Source organism: Lepisma saccharinum, chromosome 8, assembly GCF_977018435.1.
Source record: "Lepisma saccharinum chromosome 8, izLepSacc3.1, whole genome shotgun sequence".
NCBI lineage: Eukaryota > Metazoa > Arthropoda > Insecta > Zygentoma > Lepismatidae > Lepisma > Lepisma saccharinum.
The window spans coordinates 76251684-76269129 of record NC_139236.1 but is presented as its reverse complement, the minus strand read 5'-3'; the positions used below and the strand labels follow the sequence as shown (position 1 = coordinate 76269129).

General features: G+C 36.9%; 1 protein-coding gene across 1 annotated transcript in view; it reads left to right on the top strand.

Annotated features, from left to right (window-relative positions):
* The first annotated feature begins 11024 nt into the window (after window positions 1-11024).
* Window positions 11025-17446, top strand: part of LOC145991159 (uncharacterized) — a 29007-nt gene continuing 22585 nt past the window's right edge. The window contains exon 1 of the mRNA XM_083126983.1: window positions 11025-11223. Coding sequence (XP_082983109.1) covers window positions 11089-11223 — 135 coding nt within the window. The 5' untranslated portion in view covers window positions 11025-11088. The remainder of the gene's footprint in view (window positions 11224-17446) is intronic.

Below are 17446 nucleotides of genomic sequence, written 5' to 3'. Positions count from 1 at the left end.
AGATGTGCCGTAGATTTTATGTCTACATGTATTGTCTGCAAGTAATCTACGCGTAGATTACAATAAAACTAACTGCAACTAAGATCTCTCTCTCTCTCTCTCTCTCTCTCTCTCTCAAGTAATGTACTGTGCTTTTTCTTTTTTTTAAGGAAAAGTGTCATTTCTCTAACACTGACAGGAGTCTCAATTTTCCAATGAAGCCTTTTGGAATAAAATTCACAATTTACGAGACCTAAGGTAGCAAAAGGCAATGCGACCATATTAAATGTAAAATTAGAATTTTCTATCTGAAAGTGTCATAGGATTAATCTTGTATTGCATTTGGAAAAATCGTTTAAAATTTTCAAATTCGATAACGAAGTTTGCTTAATTGGTATTCCAGCAAAGTAACCAATGGAATAAAGGAAATGGGCTTGAAACATTTAGTGTAAATTTGGTTACTAGGTCAGAACTTCATGTTTTCAAAATGTACAAATAAATAAATACAATGAATATAAATGTCTTTATGGATTTCAAAAGTGAGATTTTATGTGAAATGTCACACAATACATATATTCACTGACTAAAAATATTCATGAACGAGTTGTGTAAAAGTTAATAAAGAAAAATGACAACTATACATTTCAGTATTTTAATGTGTAAGTCTTTCCAATAATATATTACTACTGTCACTGATAATAAAATAATAAATTGAAAAAAGATAACGTTATTATTAGTAGTTTTTACAGCGGCGGCTCAAGGGGGAGAGCCGCCGTGCCATGGCACTACCCTCAAAAGAAATGCATACATAGCCCAAGTATTGTTAAATTAATACATTGATAGTTTACAGACAAGGAGATTCGAATCTTGCAATCGGTCAAGCTGACGTGACGACAGCCCCAACGACAGACTAGATATGAACGGCAACAGCCCCAACCTCCTCACTGCATCGCCAGCTCTTTCGTACCCTCGGCGAGGCAGCGGTCCGCGCCACTCAAGAGCTGGCCTAACCAAGTTGAAACACGTGAGAAGTCTCAGCGAGTACAGCCCCTATCACACGGAACTGGATTTCTAGTAGGAATAGGAATGCCCTAGTTAGCGCTGAACTGACTTTCTAGGTAGAAATCATGGCCGCCTGGCTGACTGCTTGACTGGTTTTGAGGAATAGGACATGTTCTAATTGCTACTAACTTTCTTCGACTAGATTCTGTGCAACAGCCAATCAGAGCAAAGTTTGGCCATGTGAAGATAATCTGTGAGTTTGCAAAGTAGCTTTTTTGTCTGTGGTTTCCGAGTGCATACAGCACGAAAGGCATGTCGAGTTACACCGTCTATGGTGAGTGTACGGTGTTTATAATTGAAAAAGTTAAAATATTATTCCATACGTGTTTAGTAAACGTTGTAAAGTATGTATTTTGTCAGCGCCATTCTTCTCTACCTAAAACCATTTAATACGAAGCGATATTCCTCTCAGTTAAATAGTTATCGTATTTTAAAAGTGTGAAGTGATACGTTGTTTACATCTCGCGCGGCCGCCATTATGGGAACGAAAGACTATCAACAAGTACGGTGTAACAAGTACCGTGTGACTCGAAAACTAGCAAATGGGTAGCCAGTCCAGCGTCAGCTAGAACATTCCTACTGGATATCCAGTTCCGTGTGATTCAGGCTTTACATTTCCACCATGAGCCGGGAAGAAGGTGGCAGGGGGTGGGGTTAGCCCATAAGACACCACCCGTGCCCGTTTTCGCTTTGGTACAGTAAGGAAACTTTCGCAGTGTTGACACAGTTGCCACTTTCAGAGATAAGCCGCTAAATACGACGGTTTTGTAAGACCCGTTGGGGAAGTAATTCTTGAAAAAGGTGCTATCTACTTTTCTGCCAACTTTTGGAGAAACGAACCTAGTATTTTTCCAAAGTTAAATGAACATTTTGATAATAGATAGATGCGCCCAGAGGGCCATCCAGACTTTTTAAAAATATAAAAGTAAAAAATCCCATGGTGATGCGAGTTTTCTTTGGCACTTCGACAATTTCTTTTTACATCAAATGTCTAGAATATTTTCAACATCCAGTTGGAATACGTGTGCATGGGGGAGGAGAAGGTGAGAAGATTTGTTTTCCCTTCCTCTTGTAATTGTGTTTTTAGTGAAGTGCCCTGTAGTGTATAAAGATAGGTTAGTGAGTGAAGATGAATCGTATTAGTGTGTTATTACTTAAACCCACACTGTTTTCCACGTTACCAAACGAGGATAAACATCTTGGCCAGTGGGGCAACCTCAAGGAGGGAGCGGGGGCATTGCAGAGTTTTTTTTTTCGATTTCTTGATCACGTTGGCACTACCCATCATACTTGCCGCCGGCCGCCACTAGTAGTTTATAATAAAAAAACATTATTCCTTTTTTGAAATAATAATCAAATGAATCAGGTTTATACCAACGGCCTCACTTCCCTAAAAAAAATTCAATTAGAAAAACTACCGCTCCAGGAGCGTAACTAGGCTGGTGCAGCTGGGGCGGTGCCCGGGGCCCCCGAAAAAAAGGGGCCCCGAAAGGTCGGAAGAATGTAATGAATTTTCCTGACTTACGTTTTGTTAGACTTGCCCGCTGCAAACAGATAATAGTGGCGTGTGAGGCTCAAAGCTAGTGGTTTGCCATGTCTACGTAAGGGCACTGTTGAAAGCGTTATTTTATTATCTCAAAGCAACCATCTGCGAAACTGAGAGTCCACAGACATATTGGTAGTGACTGAACGTGTGGTGTTGCCACGTTCAGCACACATCTTTATTTCGTTGAATAAAAATCTGTATAAAATCTGTTTCGCAATGTGAACTGACAAAGATAATGGAATTTGAAAACACATGCAAAGAGCTTTAAACAAAACCAAGATCGAATTTGTAGGACTACCCAATACTAAGAAAAAGTTTTCACAAAATTGGTAAGAGACTTTTTTTTTTGGCCGATTGGAAAAAATGGAAATGAAGTATTGTGTTTAAAACCTTCCTGCCTGCACTGTATCGAACCACAAGTTTTTTATTCATAGAATTTCAAAGAGAGAGGATGTTTGGAAATCACAAAAGAAGGCACTATTTTTGTTCTCACGACGATAAAAATCGAAGGCATACTCGAAAAACATTTAGGTTACAATATATCAACGCAGAATTGATTAAGCTAAATTTTGATGTAACCTGTTTGTATGGAGGTCTATTAGCTAATTTTTAGAGTCCAAACTCGGGTATCCATAATTTTGAATCCGACAGTACGATAGTAGGTTACAGAATTCTGTAATCTTTACAGACTCCGTTATTCAAATTTGTCGCCCCTGTGTTCCCAAATGGTACGATACGGCACCACCTCTTGGATGTTCCATTTCTTTAATGTTGCGGTAAGAATTTTGTATGTTTAGCAACTTATATTCATATAAATGTTCTATGTTCTCGTGTAAAATCTTTTGAATATTAAAATATAAATTTTTTGTGTGTTTTTTTCCCCGGAAAGTTCCATAGCCTCACTAAGTGACAAAAGTTTGTCATTTTGTAAAAGTTTAATCGGGACTCAACTTACAGTTTAAAGGGGGATAAGAACCACTGTGCAATGTGTTTCCACCGGGGATCGAACCCGGGACCCCTTCATTACAAAGCAACATCCGTACCACAACGCAATTGGGGAGGTCAACCACTCGGTAAATAATGATAAAAAAGTAATAAGTTATAAGTAAGTAAAGATTGATACTATCTCGTTGTCAAAAGCTCACGTCCTTTTCTGTCTTTCCTACTTTTATCACATTCAATGTACAAATGATGTAATAAGGCTTAATGCTGTTCTTGACAGCCTAATCTCAAATAATAATTATCAGAACGATATGACTGCATTGTTCACGAGGTTTATTGACAAAATACATTAACGATTTATGTATGTAGGCAGGCGATTTGTTATTAAAAATCTATTGATAAAATTCCTTTGATCGTTAAATATTTATATCGACCTGACTAGTTCGTGGCTCGAGATCGAAACTTACGTAGCCACAAAACTATTGAAAAGATCTAGTCGACAGCGAAAGCAAACTACATGAAGATTTACGTGCATGTTCTAGATGAATTCTAGGAATATGTAATTTTTCAGGTTTTGGAACATCGTAGCGGTTTTTCGAAATTAGACCAATTCTCAAAACGGCTGCCCTGGCTGCGGCCTAACGTCCAGCAGATCTAAATTTTGTTTCTTAAACTTCGTAAATGTAAGCTATACACAGAGATTTGAAAATATCAGCAGAAAATCGATTTTTCGTCTGGCATACTGTTTACTTCTTTGACAAATGTATGGCATACTGTTTACTTCTTTGACAAATGTATCCGCTAGATGGCATTAAGATTATCTCACTACTTGAATGATTGACCAAGAAAATACAATTAACTCATTAACTAACTCCCTAGTCTTCTTAAACCTGAAGGTATATGGCTGCAGCAACACAAGCCTTCCGGCTGTCCCTATCCTGGGCAAAATCAATCCAATCTTTTCTATCCTTAGGGGAAGGTCTGGTGGTATCGGACACCTTAGCTTTTTTCAAGATTTCAATTTTTTGGACAGCTAAAAATAATTGAATTACACATTGTATGAAACTTCATTCTTATTCCAATCCATTCCTTAAAACACATTGTTCTAAAAATATAAACAGTTAATTTATTTTGTTGTTTTTAAAGTCATTGTTTTTATTTTGTACTTTTGATATTTGGAGGGTGGTATCGGACAGAAACAGTATGTAAGGAAAAACTTGTTTATTGACTTGATCAACACAATTTATTTGTGAGAGAAGCATCGGAGAAGGTTCTCTGGAAGGTCCCACTATTAACTGTGTATTTTGTTTTTTTTTAGGATTTCTTGCCTTGCTTCCACATGTTTAAATCTATCCTCTAGTGTACATTTCGGAACCGAATATCTCTCACTAATTGTCATTTACTTAGTTATTACTTTCTGCATAGCTTCTTTCGTGATGCTCTCTTCCCATTTTCCTCGAATCTTTTTCCATACTTATCTAAAACAAAACACAATCATAAGAATCCACATCTCACTGATCATGAAGATTGTCCGATACCACCCGCGACCTCATTGTCCGATCCCCTCTAACGACACGCCATCAAAAATCAACAACAAAACGAGCATTAGTAAAACTAGAGGAATTTGGAACGTACAACTTACAGCGTAATAGGTAATATTTGCAATAGTGAACTAAAAACCTAGTTTCACTTAGTTCAGATGAAGTTACTAGTTCTCCGTGCAGCAAGAAACACCAGAATCTTAACAAAATGTACCACAGCTCACAAACGACAAGGCTACGACTTCCCATATGGTAAGATCCCACAGTCATAATTCAGTGAACATGCCAGTTGCATGACAAGTTCTGCCTCAAGCAACAAATGCTTGAAACGACTCTTGTCCGATACCAGCCGCTGTCCGATACCTCCCGACTTTCCCCTACCGATTTCCTTTGGGTCCATCTCAACATTATCCCTCCATCTTTGTCTTGGCCTTCCTACAGGTTTCTTACCATCTGGTTTTCCAACAACGATCTTGTGAACTCTTCTTTCCTCTCACATTCGTGCTACATGGCCTTCCCATCTAAGTCTTCTTGATTTCATTATTTAAAAAAGACAATAAAGAGAAAAAAATATCAAGAAATATATAATAGAAAGAAAGCTATTTGCCATTCGATAGAAAAACACAAAGAATATGAAATACCTTCAATTAAGCGCAATAATATGTTTTTAAATTATTATTATTATGTCGCATGTCGCAGAAGTCCTAATGGCATCAATCTCGAGGTGTAAAACGCGAATTCCTTAGTAAAGATATTGTATCATTCGGTTTACAACTTGCTAAATACAACGTTAAAGTAAAGTACATAGTTTTAGAAGGGTGGGCCATCACAAATAGCGTGACCTTCCCGATGGCGCAGAGCTGGCGTCGTCGCCTTGTAATCAAGGGGTCCCGGGTTCGATACCCGGTGAAGGCACATAGTGGTTCGGATCCCACTTTAAACTGTAGGTCCAGTCCCGATTAGCCTTACTGTGCATACAATGGAATTGAAACACCAAATCAACCAACCATCACAAATAGCAGACATTTCAATGTTGTGATCACAGTAAATACCGTAAATGTAGATATTTTATCTGAACTTTTTGTAGCAGTTGGAATACTCGGGAAGGTTGGTCTGATATTTTCTTTGAGCAAAATCTCTTAACGTTGATGTTTCATGTAACTTATTCTTTGCACGCACAGAAATAAGTTCCATGCAGGGAATGTCGAATGCTGAAAATGAGACCGTTGAAATTTTTGTAACATTTTTAACTTCATCATTTGAAAAGTTAATATCTTTTAAACTTACAAAATTGCCAATGGTTAGAACGAAGGTTGCTTAACGACTGGGGGCCTCCCCGATGACTGGTAACTTCTTCGCCTTGTAATCAACGGGTCCAGGAGGCACATTGTGATCCGAATCCAACTTTAAATTATATATCTAGTCTGTATTAAATTAAACTTGAAACTTTTAATGACTGCGGTACGAAACTAACCTTTTATCTCCCCAGGACGGCTGAGGTCTGAGGGGCCCTTATCCCCGCCACTGCTGTTCGATCCCCTCCCCCTCGATTTCGTACTGACCAGCGCAATATTATCTTCTGAGGACTGAACAGCCCATTGGGATAGGCGCTTCACCATAAATCAATATAGTGTTGCTTTAAGATCACAACGGGAGCCATTGCCAACATAACTAACGTACCAACTGCCTAAGTACGAACGATGTCAATATTATTTTAAAAAGACTGCACAACGTTTGCTTTTCCCTCTGTGAATATGCTCTGGCAACATTTGCCGTGAGACGGTCAAGTGTGTGCTTAAAAAATACTCTCTTTCTACATCCTACGGTTCTTTTTCATATTGCTCATTCCCGCGTTGCACAAAGCAGTGTTTATCTTGCAATGAGTACTCTCCCTCCTCCCAGAAAACTGTTGTTTTATTGATTTTTCCAACCAAGCATGAAGATGCGTTGCGCACTCCATGGCATTTTGCTTTCTGCTTAACATGACACCACATCAAAGCGTTACGTATGATTTCACCTTTGCTTTTGTGGCATTACACTGGCAAGCTGGTTTAAATAAGACAAGGTTGCCTGAAATTCGTGTGTATGCTACAGTATACAGTTTCTCCTTACGATTTTTTATTGAGGAAAGCTGTAGTTTTGAATGTCATATTTCATCGTCTGTTTCGATTAGCCTACTCAATATTTAGTAACAAAGTAACAAAGCAATGCTTTGTATGTATGAAATGAATTCCAACCTTATTATTGTTGCGATTAAATGCCAGAAGAGAGGGATTGGCTTGGACATTTGCCCATAGTAGGCTCCAGCGAAGTCTCACATTGAAACATTATAGTGCAAATCCGTATTTTAGATTCTGAAAGTAAGTTAGGTGAAATGCACAAAAACACAATCAAAAAATTACACTAAAGTATTGTGAATACTTGAACATCAACAAAACACTATTTCATATGTACCATTCCTTAAGGAACCACGATGCGAAATTATATGTATATTATAGCACAATACAAACAATACATTCAAGATGAATTACAGCAAATAGATTTCACAAATATTTACACGTACTCATTATTTTTTTTAAAGTAAAGAACTAGCTCGTTATAAATATACACAAGTTGTTTATTCAAATGATTTTTGGACGATTCTCTTAAAAAAGGAATTAGGCATAAAATAAATAGTTTCAGAAAGAGATATTTTATATTATGAGCATTTTAGTAAAAGTGGTGTTGTTCAGTTCTATTCCTCTTCCGTTTCTATTTAAGTTTTTCGAGGTAACCCCAGGCATCTTCCTAGGGAGCACCATAATAATTCGAAATATAACCACTCGACTCTCTTCACTTGTTTTCAGAGTAGTAAGTGGAATGGACGGTGTGTCACAAAATTCTAAAAGTTCGAAAGTTAACACAGAACATTGTGCATCCCATTATACGTACATTGATAGTCAAGATTTTCTTCTCTAGAAAATTAGTTCTTTTTCTCTAGGGAGCACGACACACCATGCCCCTCCTTTAGCGTCGCCACTGTTCAAAGGATCCAATGTCTCCGTTCCTTTCTCTCGTCCACAGCACAAGTGAAAATATTGCTTTTGAAAAGCACACAAACGTTTAACTCTAGGATTTTTTGCAGACCATCCACGAAGAGAGACAACGAGTTGGAGAAGGTAGACAAAGACCGAAGAAGAGATTATATTAAAGAAAAAAAACTGAAAGGAGCCTGGGCGTCCGGAGATGGGCAATGGGGTCCGTCGCCCGGCTGGAAAATAAACTGCAGTCAAAAAAAAGTTTATTTCACACATAATTTCCGTTCAGTCACAGTAGATTGCTTTAATTTATTATTATAAATTACTAACAATTACAAGTAAGACTGTAAAGATCGTTGTAGAAAGCGTGATAGTCTAACTTCAAAGTTCAAACTTAGAAATGACTCAGTGGGAAAATGCCTTGCTTCTTCCTTGGAAAAACCCTCGCTTCCCTCTTGAAAAAAATCCATGGGGAAAGGGAGAAGGAAGTAGAGGGGGGGAGGGTTGTGTGTGTGTGTGTGTGTGTGTGTGTGTGTGTGTGTGTGTATGTGTGTGTGAGAGAGAGAGAGAGAGAGAGAGAGAGTATGGGAAAGAAGTTGAAACCGGCACATTTTTGGCAGATGACAATATAACTAATAAGACAGGAATACTTTAAGAGAGAAAAGTGGACAAAAAAGAAACCGACAGGGGGAGAGGAGTAGAACAGAGAGAGAGAGAGAGGGAGGATAGAAAAAGTCGAATAGAGAGATAGAGAGAGAGAAATATAGAAGCGAGAGGGAAAGATGGGGAAGAAGGAAAAGCGAAATTTAAAGAGAAAATAGCAAAAAAAGGGAAATTTAGAAGAAAAACAGGAAGGAATAGGGAGAAGGAAGGAGAAAGAGAGCGACGGAAGGGGAGTAGCAGAACAGATAGAGGGAGAAAGAATAAGGAAGAAACAGAAAATGGGAGGGGAAATTTAGAAAAATAAATGGTAAAGATAGAAAATAAACACGAACGAAGAGAAATTATAACTGAGAAAAGGTCGAAAGCTAGAAAGAAGATACAAGGAAAGAAAGAGACAAAAGAGCTACAAATAAATAGGAAGAAGAAAGGTTTTCCCTTGTTCCAAACTTCCCAGAAATAAATATATATATATATATATTTAACTGTTGTTAAGAGTCAACCACGGTCATCTTTCACGATTCAGGGGCAAGAGGCTAAGCCACGGAACAGTTTTTAAAAATAATATCTTAAGAAATATATTTTGAACGTAAAACAACTGAGGAGTGGAGATTGGAGAAGGTTATTGCATGTATTTATCTTATTTCCACGTTGCTTTTATGCAACTTTTGGCTAACGATGAGGACGAATGAACCCATACAACATGCAAAGTCCCATTTTTATATTTTTAATGTTAAAATGTGTCAGTTACGTTACATTACATTACATACTTGCAGTGGTGGCGATTAGGGAGGGCGAGGGGGCAACTGCCTTCGGCCTTCCCCCACTTTTTGCCATTGTTGCTCCCGCACTATGCTAACCCTTATCTACCAATTAAGTAAACTGTCTTTGCCCCCCCTCCCAGTTAGTTTTGGAACCCAATCGACTCCACTGCATACTTCTAATTATCTCTCATGTGTGCTGCATGGAATGCTGAGTCGAACCTGATTAAAAGCCTTTCACAAAGGAATATCCATGCTGAGGCCAGGACTCGAACCCCGAACCTTTGGTGTCGAGAGGCAACCGAAACGGCACTTTCTCTGTGGAAAGACTGTTGCCGTAAACAATTCACGAAGTGTGTAACTATGAAGTTTATAATTAAGACATTGTATCTCCTCTAAAAAATAAATATATATTTTTTTAAAAAATGAAAAAAAAATGCATTTTAATAGAATTGGAAGTTTTAGGCCTATTTCTGAGGCTTTCTAAATGAAGGGGCACAAAATTGGAATAATTTCACATTCCGACTGCAGCCAGAAAAAAGCCGGGCTTATGAAAGAGAAAGGACTGTCCCGGCTCCTTCGAGACGTCTAGCCTAACGGGTTGGGTGGATACTCTATGGTTCTACAGCCAAAGGCAAAGATAATGGTGAGCAAATTGTAAGTCGCTGTTTTCATTCCTTTTTAAAAATTCTACATCCTGTGTTGTTTTAAGTAATGCTATTATGTTGATTCGAAGTAGATGCACTCTTCTTATTGGAGTTTTTATATTTCATCACATTCTGGAAAACGGACTCAATGAAAAGGTGATGGATAATTCGTCTACTATTTATTTTGCTGTTGGCTGTACCTTGTATCTCTCTTAGAAAATTGAGGAAATAATACTAGCAAGTAGGTGAGATACTTCAAGTTCATTCATTATGATTAAAATTGATCCCTATACTTTGTAAATTAATTTCTACGTGAAGAAAGCTGTGACAAAGATATTAATTCGTAGTACTAGTACGTCAGCCAAGAAATTTGCCTTTCAAACCCAGATCTCTGTTTTCCTCAGTCCTTCCATGCAAACGACAACCTTTCACGAAGTTCGCGTCCTAGCGTCGCGCTATCTTCCGCTTCTCGGCTGATTAATCCAAGACTTCACGTTACACCATAATGCGTGTGATAATATAAATATGTCACGTCGAATATGCCTAAACAAAAATATGCATTCAGTAATGTAAATTACATGTAAAAAAAAAAAAAGAACTTGTTCATCCATGACTGCCTTCGCACTACATTATTTATAGTTTCTTTTGAATTTCTTTAATTTTTTCTCTTGTTAAAATTGTTAATTTACATATTTAAATGTTTAAAAACTGAAGTATTTTTTCTTTAATTTGATCCTTACTTCTTATTTAAATGTTCACTTCACCACCATTAGGTTTGTTTTTAAAAGTGCAACACCTTAACGCTTTTCGTTTGTCACTTGTTTCCAGCTGTTTTTACGGCGTCGTCGTTAGAGGTCATAAGTAAAAGGATCGTTAATAATCAAGAAATTCTGTTTATCGGATGGGTTGAATTAAAAAAAATAAATCGGGAAAATGGGATCAGCGTCTATTTTAGACAAGTTGTGCAGAATATGTACAGCCGAGCAAATAGACGGCATCCTCATTTTTGGTGAAGAAGGGAAGCGGCTCTTTTTGGAGACGAAGATAAAGAAATATTTGCATGTTGCGGTGAGTACCAAAGCGATGGCACCCTTTGTTCACAAATCGTAACCGGTTGTATGTTTTGACGCAAGACTAATTTCATTTATGCTACATGTGTCTATAACGTTCAAATGATTGCATTAAAATGTGCATGTAAAACAAAACAGTTTAAAATATTGCAAAGAGTACCGGTGTGTCATAAACTTGCCAAGCATCTGAAGTGTTAGCGCAATGTTGATCATACTTGTCAATATTACTCGACTCCATTTACGGTGGTTACCGGTAATGTCGAGGTTTGGATGAAATAAAAATACTACAAAATGTTTAAATTTTCTTATCGATAGAAATCGCTGCTTTTATGCAGTGAAGTAAAGTGTTTAATCTGTTGTTGCTGTTTTGTACAGTAAATGCAAATGAATTGAAGAATTATGCGCAAATGCGTCACACAATTATAACAGGTTCGTGGTGCTATGTCCACATAGTGTCGTAAGATGTATTGCATATGTTTTATTTATATTTTATTATATTATATGTGTTTTGACCACTTCGTGCAAGGAGGGGGGTTTGTTTACATAAGCGCCGTGGGTGGTGCTGAATGGTATTTGTTGCTAGCGAGTCATGATCATTCAACACTGTACCAACTGGTCTGGCGATAATATTTTCAATACATGAAAAAATTATTATTACTTCAATTTCATCAAAAGACAGTTCCTCTGTCATTAAGAGTGCATTTGCAAAGTTCTGTAATATTGAATAAAAATACATTGTGAGTACTTCAAAAACCTAACTAAACACTAAAAAAATAATTGACTAAACAGGGAGTGAAAAATGCAGTGTTTACCTTATTCTATAGAGTTCTAAGTTTGTGGTGAATGATTAGGTATATTCCTGAACAGACTATTCAGAATATATTTTGTATATGGTCTAGTGTAATACAGTCTTGTTTTATTTCATTAGTTTATATGTATTATGCACTATTTAATACATGCATTTGGATACACACATGATAATGTTAGTAGTTTAGGTAATGGTTCCAATTGTTTATGATTTTTTGCAAATTCTTCTAGCAGAAAGACTAATTATCGTAGAATTTTGAAAATCACTGTCACTCGAAATTTGAAACTTCCTTAAAGTAATGAGCACTGTTTGGATTTAATTAATTTCGAAGAAAAGTTATTTATGATGGAAAAAATAACGGCATGGCTTGAGATGACCGGACCCCTCTCCGATTTTCTTCATATTTGACATAGTCACTAATTGAGGCCTCCTAATCACGAATCTGAAGTTAAAATTTGTCGGAAATGTCTAGAAATTGCGAACCATTGACACTAGCCTCACGAACCATTGGTGCTAGACCCACAAACCATTGGTACGTTGTTAGGTTAGTTTCAGTTAGGATAGGTAAAAAAAATAGTTAAAATTTTGTGTCGTGGTAGTATCAGGGGTAACACTTTACTATACTGGAGACGGATTTCTTCAAATTTACAGGAGAAAGTACGTACGCAAATCATTTTCTGTAGCGTTGTTGATGTTGGGGAATGTAGTTTTGATCCATTTTAATGCTAATGCATGTGGTTTTCTACGAAAATCTATTTCCGATGTGCTATTGCTGCTGCCACCACGATGTTGTCCATATATGCTAAATTGAATGAAAGGAGTGCTAATGGAACCTAACCTAGTAGGCATACCTCGTCCCCGTGATGATTCGTGGGGCTATCGTGAATTTTTGGGCTAACGTCAATGGTTTTTGGGGCTACTCGTGGATGGTTTGTGGGAAATAAGGAACAACAGTAAGTACTCGTTAATGTAAGAAATAGACATTATTTTCGTTATAAATTCATTATTTCACCTAAAGAAATGTTCCGCAATGCAGAAGAGTACGTTAGCAATGTAAAAAATTGCAAAATAAATCATTGATAGGTGTCTCCAGTATAGTAAAGTAGTACCGTATCAGGATCTAGAAATTGCAAATAATTGGGAACCATTGACGCTAGCCCCACGAACCATTGGTGCATGGTTAGGTTAGTTTCAGTTAGGTTAGGCAAACAGGTAAAATTTGGTGTCGTGGTAGTATCTGGAATATATATATTTGCTTGTGAAACAAAAGAATTCGCGAAAATCGACGCTTTCCATTCTGAAAACTAATGCCTTATTTTAGCTTATTTTACAATTTCTAGACATTTTCGACAAATTTTAACTTCAGATTCGTGATTAGGAGGTCTCAATTAGTGAGTATGCCAAATATGAAGAAAATCGGAGAGGGGTCCGGTCATCTCAAGTCGTTCCAAAATAACTTTAATAACTTTGCATTCATAGCATTATGAAATCGCAATAAAACAAAAGGAACTTGGGCCAATATATACCCACTATGGTAACATTTTATATTATTAATGGCATTGGAATTATAAATAATCCCAAAAGTGTACTTATTGAGTTATCAGTTGGCATGTGCTTCGTTTTTTTTTCTTGTGGAATCAAGTCCAGTGTTCCTAGTTTTCTAATCTGTTCCATCCTTGTTGTACCATGCTTGTCTTTTCTCTGCTGTTTGTCCTATGGTACCAGTTTCATAGATCGGAGTCACATTAAAATCGGATGCATGGTTCGTACTTACCAATTGTGTATTGCAGAACATAGTTCAAGGTGCCATTATGCTTTTTACACAAAAACAAACACAATTTTTCATATAGAGAGTAATTTTTGTTATTCCTTTTTTCGCTTCCTTAACACACAATATGGCGGGCAAAACTTGACTACCGTAGTGGGTATGCAGTTTTTCCAATCTTCACCGAAAAATACCTACTATCGTGTTCGTCACGTGTTCAAATTGTACATTATGCATCGGTAACTGATGGATAGCCCCATGAACCATTCCGATAAGGTTAGGTTTGGTTAGGTTAGGCAAGCATAGTTAAAAAAAAAGGGGTTGGAAACACGGACAGAGGGTTACGTCATCAAATGTATGCAGCATCCAGTTCATGTAGGGTAAGCGAAGGCAATTGTGCGTCGGTGAGAAATTTCCCTTAGAAATACATGATTTCCCGGTCAAATAGATTCCTCGATGAAAGAAAATACCTTGACGAACGTTGGAAACCTTAGAGAAACCCGTTTCCGTAAGTAGTTTCTTCTGTAAAAATGAAGAAATGTGTCTGCGATATATGAAACTGTTACCTTGTCCTATATATATTAAGTTTTACATGTGGGCAATTCCATGAAAAGTGAAACCAAGATGTCAAATTCCCAGATGTATTTGTCTGCTATTTTGTGTATGACTGGTAATATATTGCTTGTATGATGCTATCTGAGTGTATTTCTATTAATTTTTCTCACTGCTGTGGTGATGATGTCAGCAGAAAAGTTATATCTATAGTGTTAAAAGGTTATGTCTGTAACGTTTTAATGACCCAAGTTCAGATTGTTTAATTCTGAACTAATCGTTCTACACAGGCTCCCAGGAAAACAATTTTCCCCTTCTGTATACTCCTATATGATTCTTTGTTTGCAAGGAGCCATTTTTTTTTTTGCTGTTGTCTTGGATACAGACTACTGAAGCAATCTACTTCACATGGATGGGGTGCAAAGGGATTTTACTTCGCTAAGTACTTTCATTCTTAGGTTAGGTAGGTCAGGTTTGAATTATTAGCATTAAGATAAAGTCCCTAACTAAGGGGTTATAAAATACAGGGTGCCTGAAAATTTTAACCTGGCACTTGAATTTTCAAATTCAGTTCTAAAATAATATATATTTTCACTTACGAAATATAACAACCTCAAGTTTAGTTGAATAATAGCTACATATAAATTGATATAGAGCAACTGTCATAGTAAAACTTGTCATATTTGGAGTGGCAAGTGGCTAAGAGCAATCTGGCGTAACTTCTGATTGATGCTAATCTTGCCACTAAGCACACACCTGTTCTACACATATAAACTCACCGCGTGTAATACACTTACTAAATAGACTTAAGTGAATATTGGAGATGCAAGTATGCATTTTTCATATTGTTTTGAAGGTATGTTCAGAAGTGAAAAGTTTGTTATGCTTAGAGAGGCTAATCAGGACTGCAGGTATAGTTTAAAGGCAAATTCTCTCACTAGGAGCCCATTCTTTATATCTTCCTTTTTTTTTTTTTTTTTTTTGCCCCCTGTATCTAAATCCTGATGTGAGTATGTTAGGCAGGTTCAGTTACATTGCCCTAGTATTTCCCAAGTTTCTTCTTCTCCTTTTTTTTGTAAATATGAAAAAATAGCATTGTTATTTAAAATGCTTATGTAAGTAGTTTGGTCAGATTGCCAGTTTTTTACATATGTATAACATTTTTAAAATCCAATAGCTCCTTTGTGACACTTAAATTTATGATCACAACAACTTCTGTGACTTAATTTTTGGTACAAATTCCTGCACAATTAATGTATGCTACTTACTATTTAGGCCATGGCCACATAGGAGGTAGTTTATTGGCAGACAGCAATATTTTGCCTAGTTCCTCTAATTAATTAAATAAATATACTAATAGAATCATAATTTCCAAATTGGAAATCCCACAGCCAGTGCCGGATCTACAAATCTTGGGCCTCCTGCAAAATGTTACCAACCTTCACACACACACATTATATATATATATATATATATATATATATATATATATTACACATATATAATGTCTGTGTGTGTAATTCTTGATCTCATGTTGACAAACTCGCATATGAGGACCTGCAGGGTGATTCAAACGTCCGTTAACACCTCTTATAAAAAGTAAAGGAGTTAGGCTGGGTACAATTGATAGAAAGAGGTGAAACTTACGGGGAACCATGTTGGTGTGTTCCAAGCAGATGTCCACCATATTAGTGGCTGCCATATTGAATTCAATTCAATTTTTTTTTAAATGGGAAGGGGGTGATGTGCATAAGCTCCGATTTGTTAAGAGATTTGGGGGGGGGGGTAAAGCTAAGTAAAGCATAAATAATGATTTTTTTCTGTTTGCGGGAAGAGGGGCAATTTTTTTTCCTTAAGGTGGAACCTAATACACTTAAATTAACATTTGAAAAATAATAATTGCAGTAACTGTATTTGACAACAAAACATATACATATATCAGGGTTAGGGTTACCAGATCGCTGTAAGGGAAATGTAGGACATGCTGCCCCAAAATGTAGGACATTAAGTCAAAATGTAGGACACAAAACATTCTCAATAAATAACACATATTTCTATAGAACACATTACAAAGTAGTTGAAAAATGACACTTTTCAGTTTTTAAAAATGAATTCTTAATGAATTTTTAAATGCAAAATTCCAAAACTTGCAAATATACTAATCAATGCACCTCTTACTACATGATGTAAGTGGCACATCTCCGAGGAGACAATGTTTATCAAAATTTCAGGTTTAGTCAAACTATATTTATGTTAGAGGGGACAGTCAAACTCCTTGAAATTATAGGGACCAGTACCAAACAAACATTTTAGAGACTTTATGAAAAAATAATTTCTCTCGTGAGTCTGTTGTGCTGATGGTAATGAAAGTACTCTCTCAACATTTGAATTATGACCTGTAATGGCAAACAAATATTCAGCAATTACCGTAATTTAAAATGGTTCAAGAAGTTTTATCTTGGGTAGTTTTTACTTCAATAACAGGGTGTCTACCAAAACAACACATTCAGAATTCTTGACTTTTTCTGGACCTTTCTCGGCCTTTTTCCATTTTTCTTAACATTATGTGACAGTCAGATTTACCGTCATTATTATTATTATTATTCATGTCTGTAGCGGTAAAAAGATGTGTTGATTCAAAGTGTTGAGTGTTTTAATTTGTAAGAATACATATTTGATTTTTGCCAAGCCGACGGGAGGAACGAGACGTTCGTGTGTTTTAAGGGTGAGCACCTGAAGGGTCACGTTATGCATCTAAAGCTTAGGAAATTCGACCGTAGTGACAAACATTTAAATATCTCGGTTTCCAGCGGTCAGATTCATGTGAAACTTATACCAGCGCAGCAGCATGTGTGCAAGGACGGATGTGTGGAGTTTCGTCGCGATCAAGCAACAATTACGGACGCCAGATCAAATCGGTTGTAATTGATCAGTTTGTGGACACCGGTTGCAATTGAGCTATGGCGACAGCGAGGCTGAGGCTTAATCCGCTGAAACTCAACTTCGAGCACGGCTCGTCCCAGTTGGGAGACAATAGAGCAAAGTGGAATGACCTCTTCGGAAGCGTCACTTCAACGTGCGCCTAGCATCCTTTTT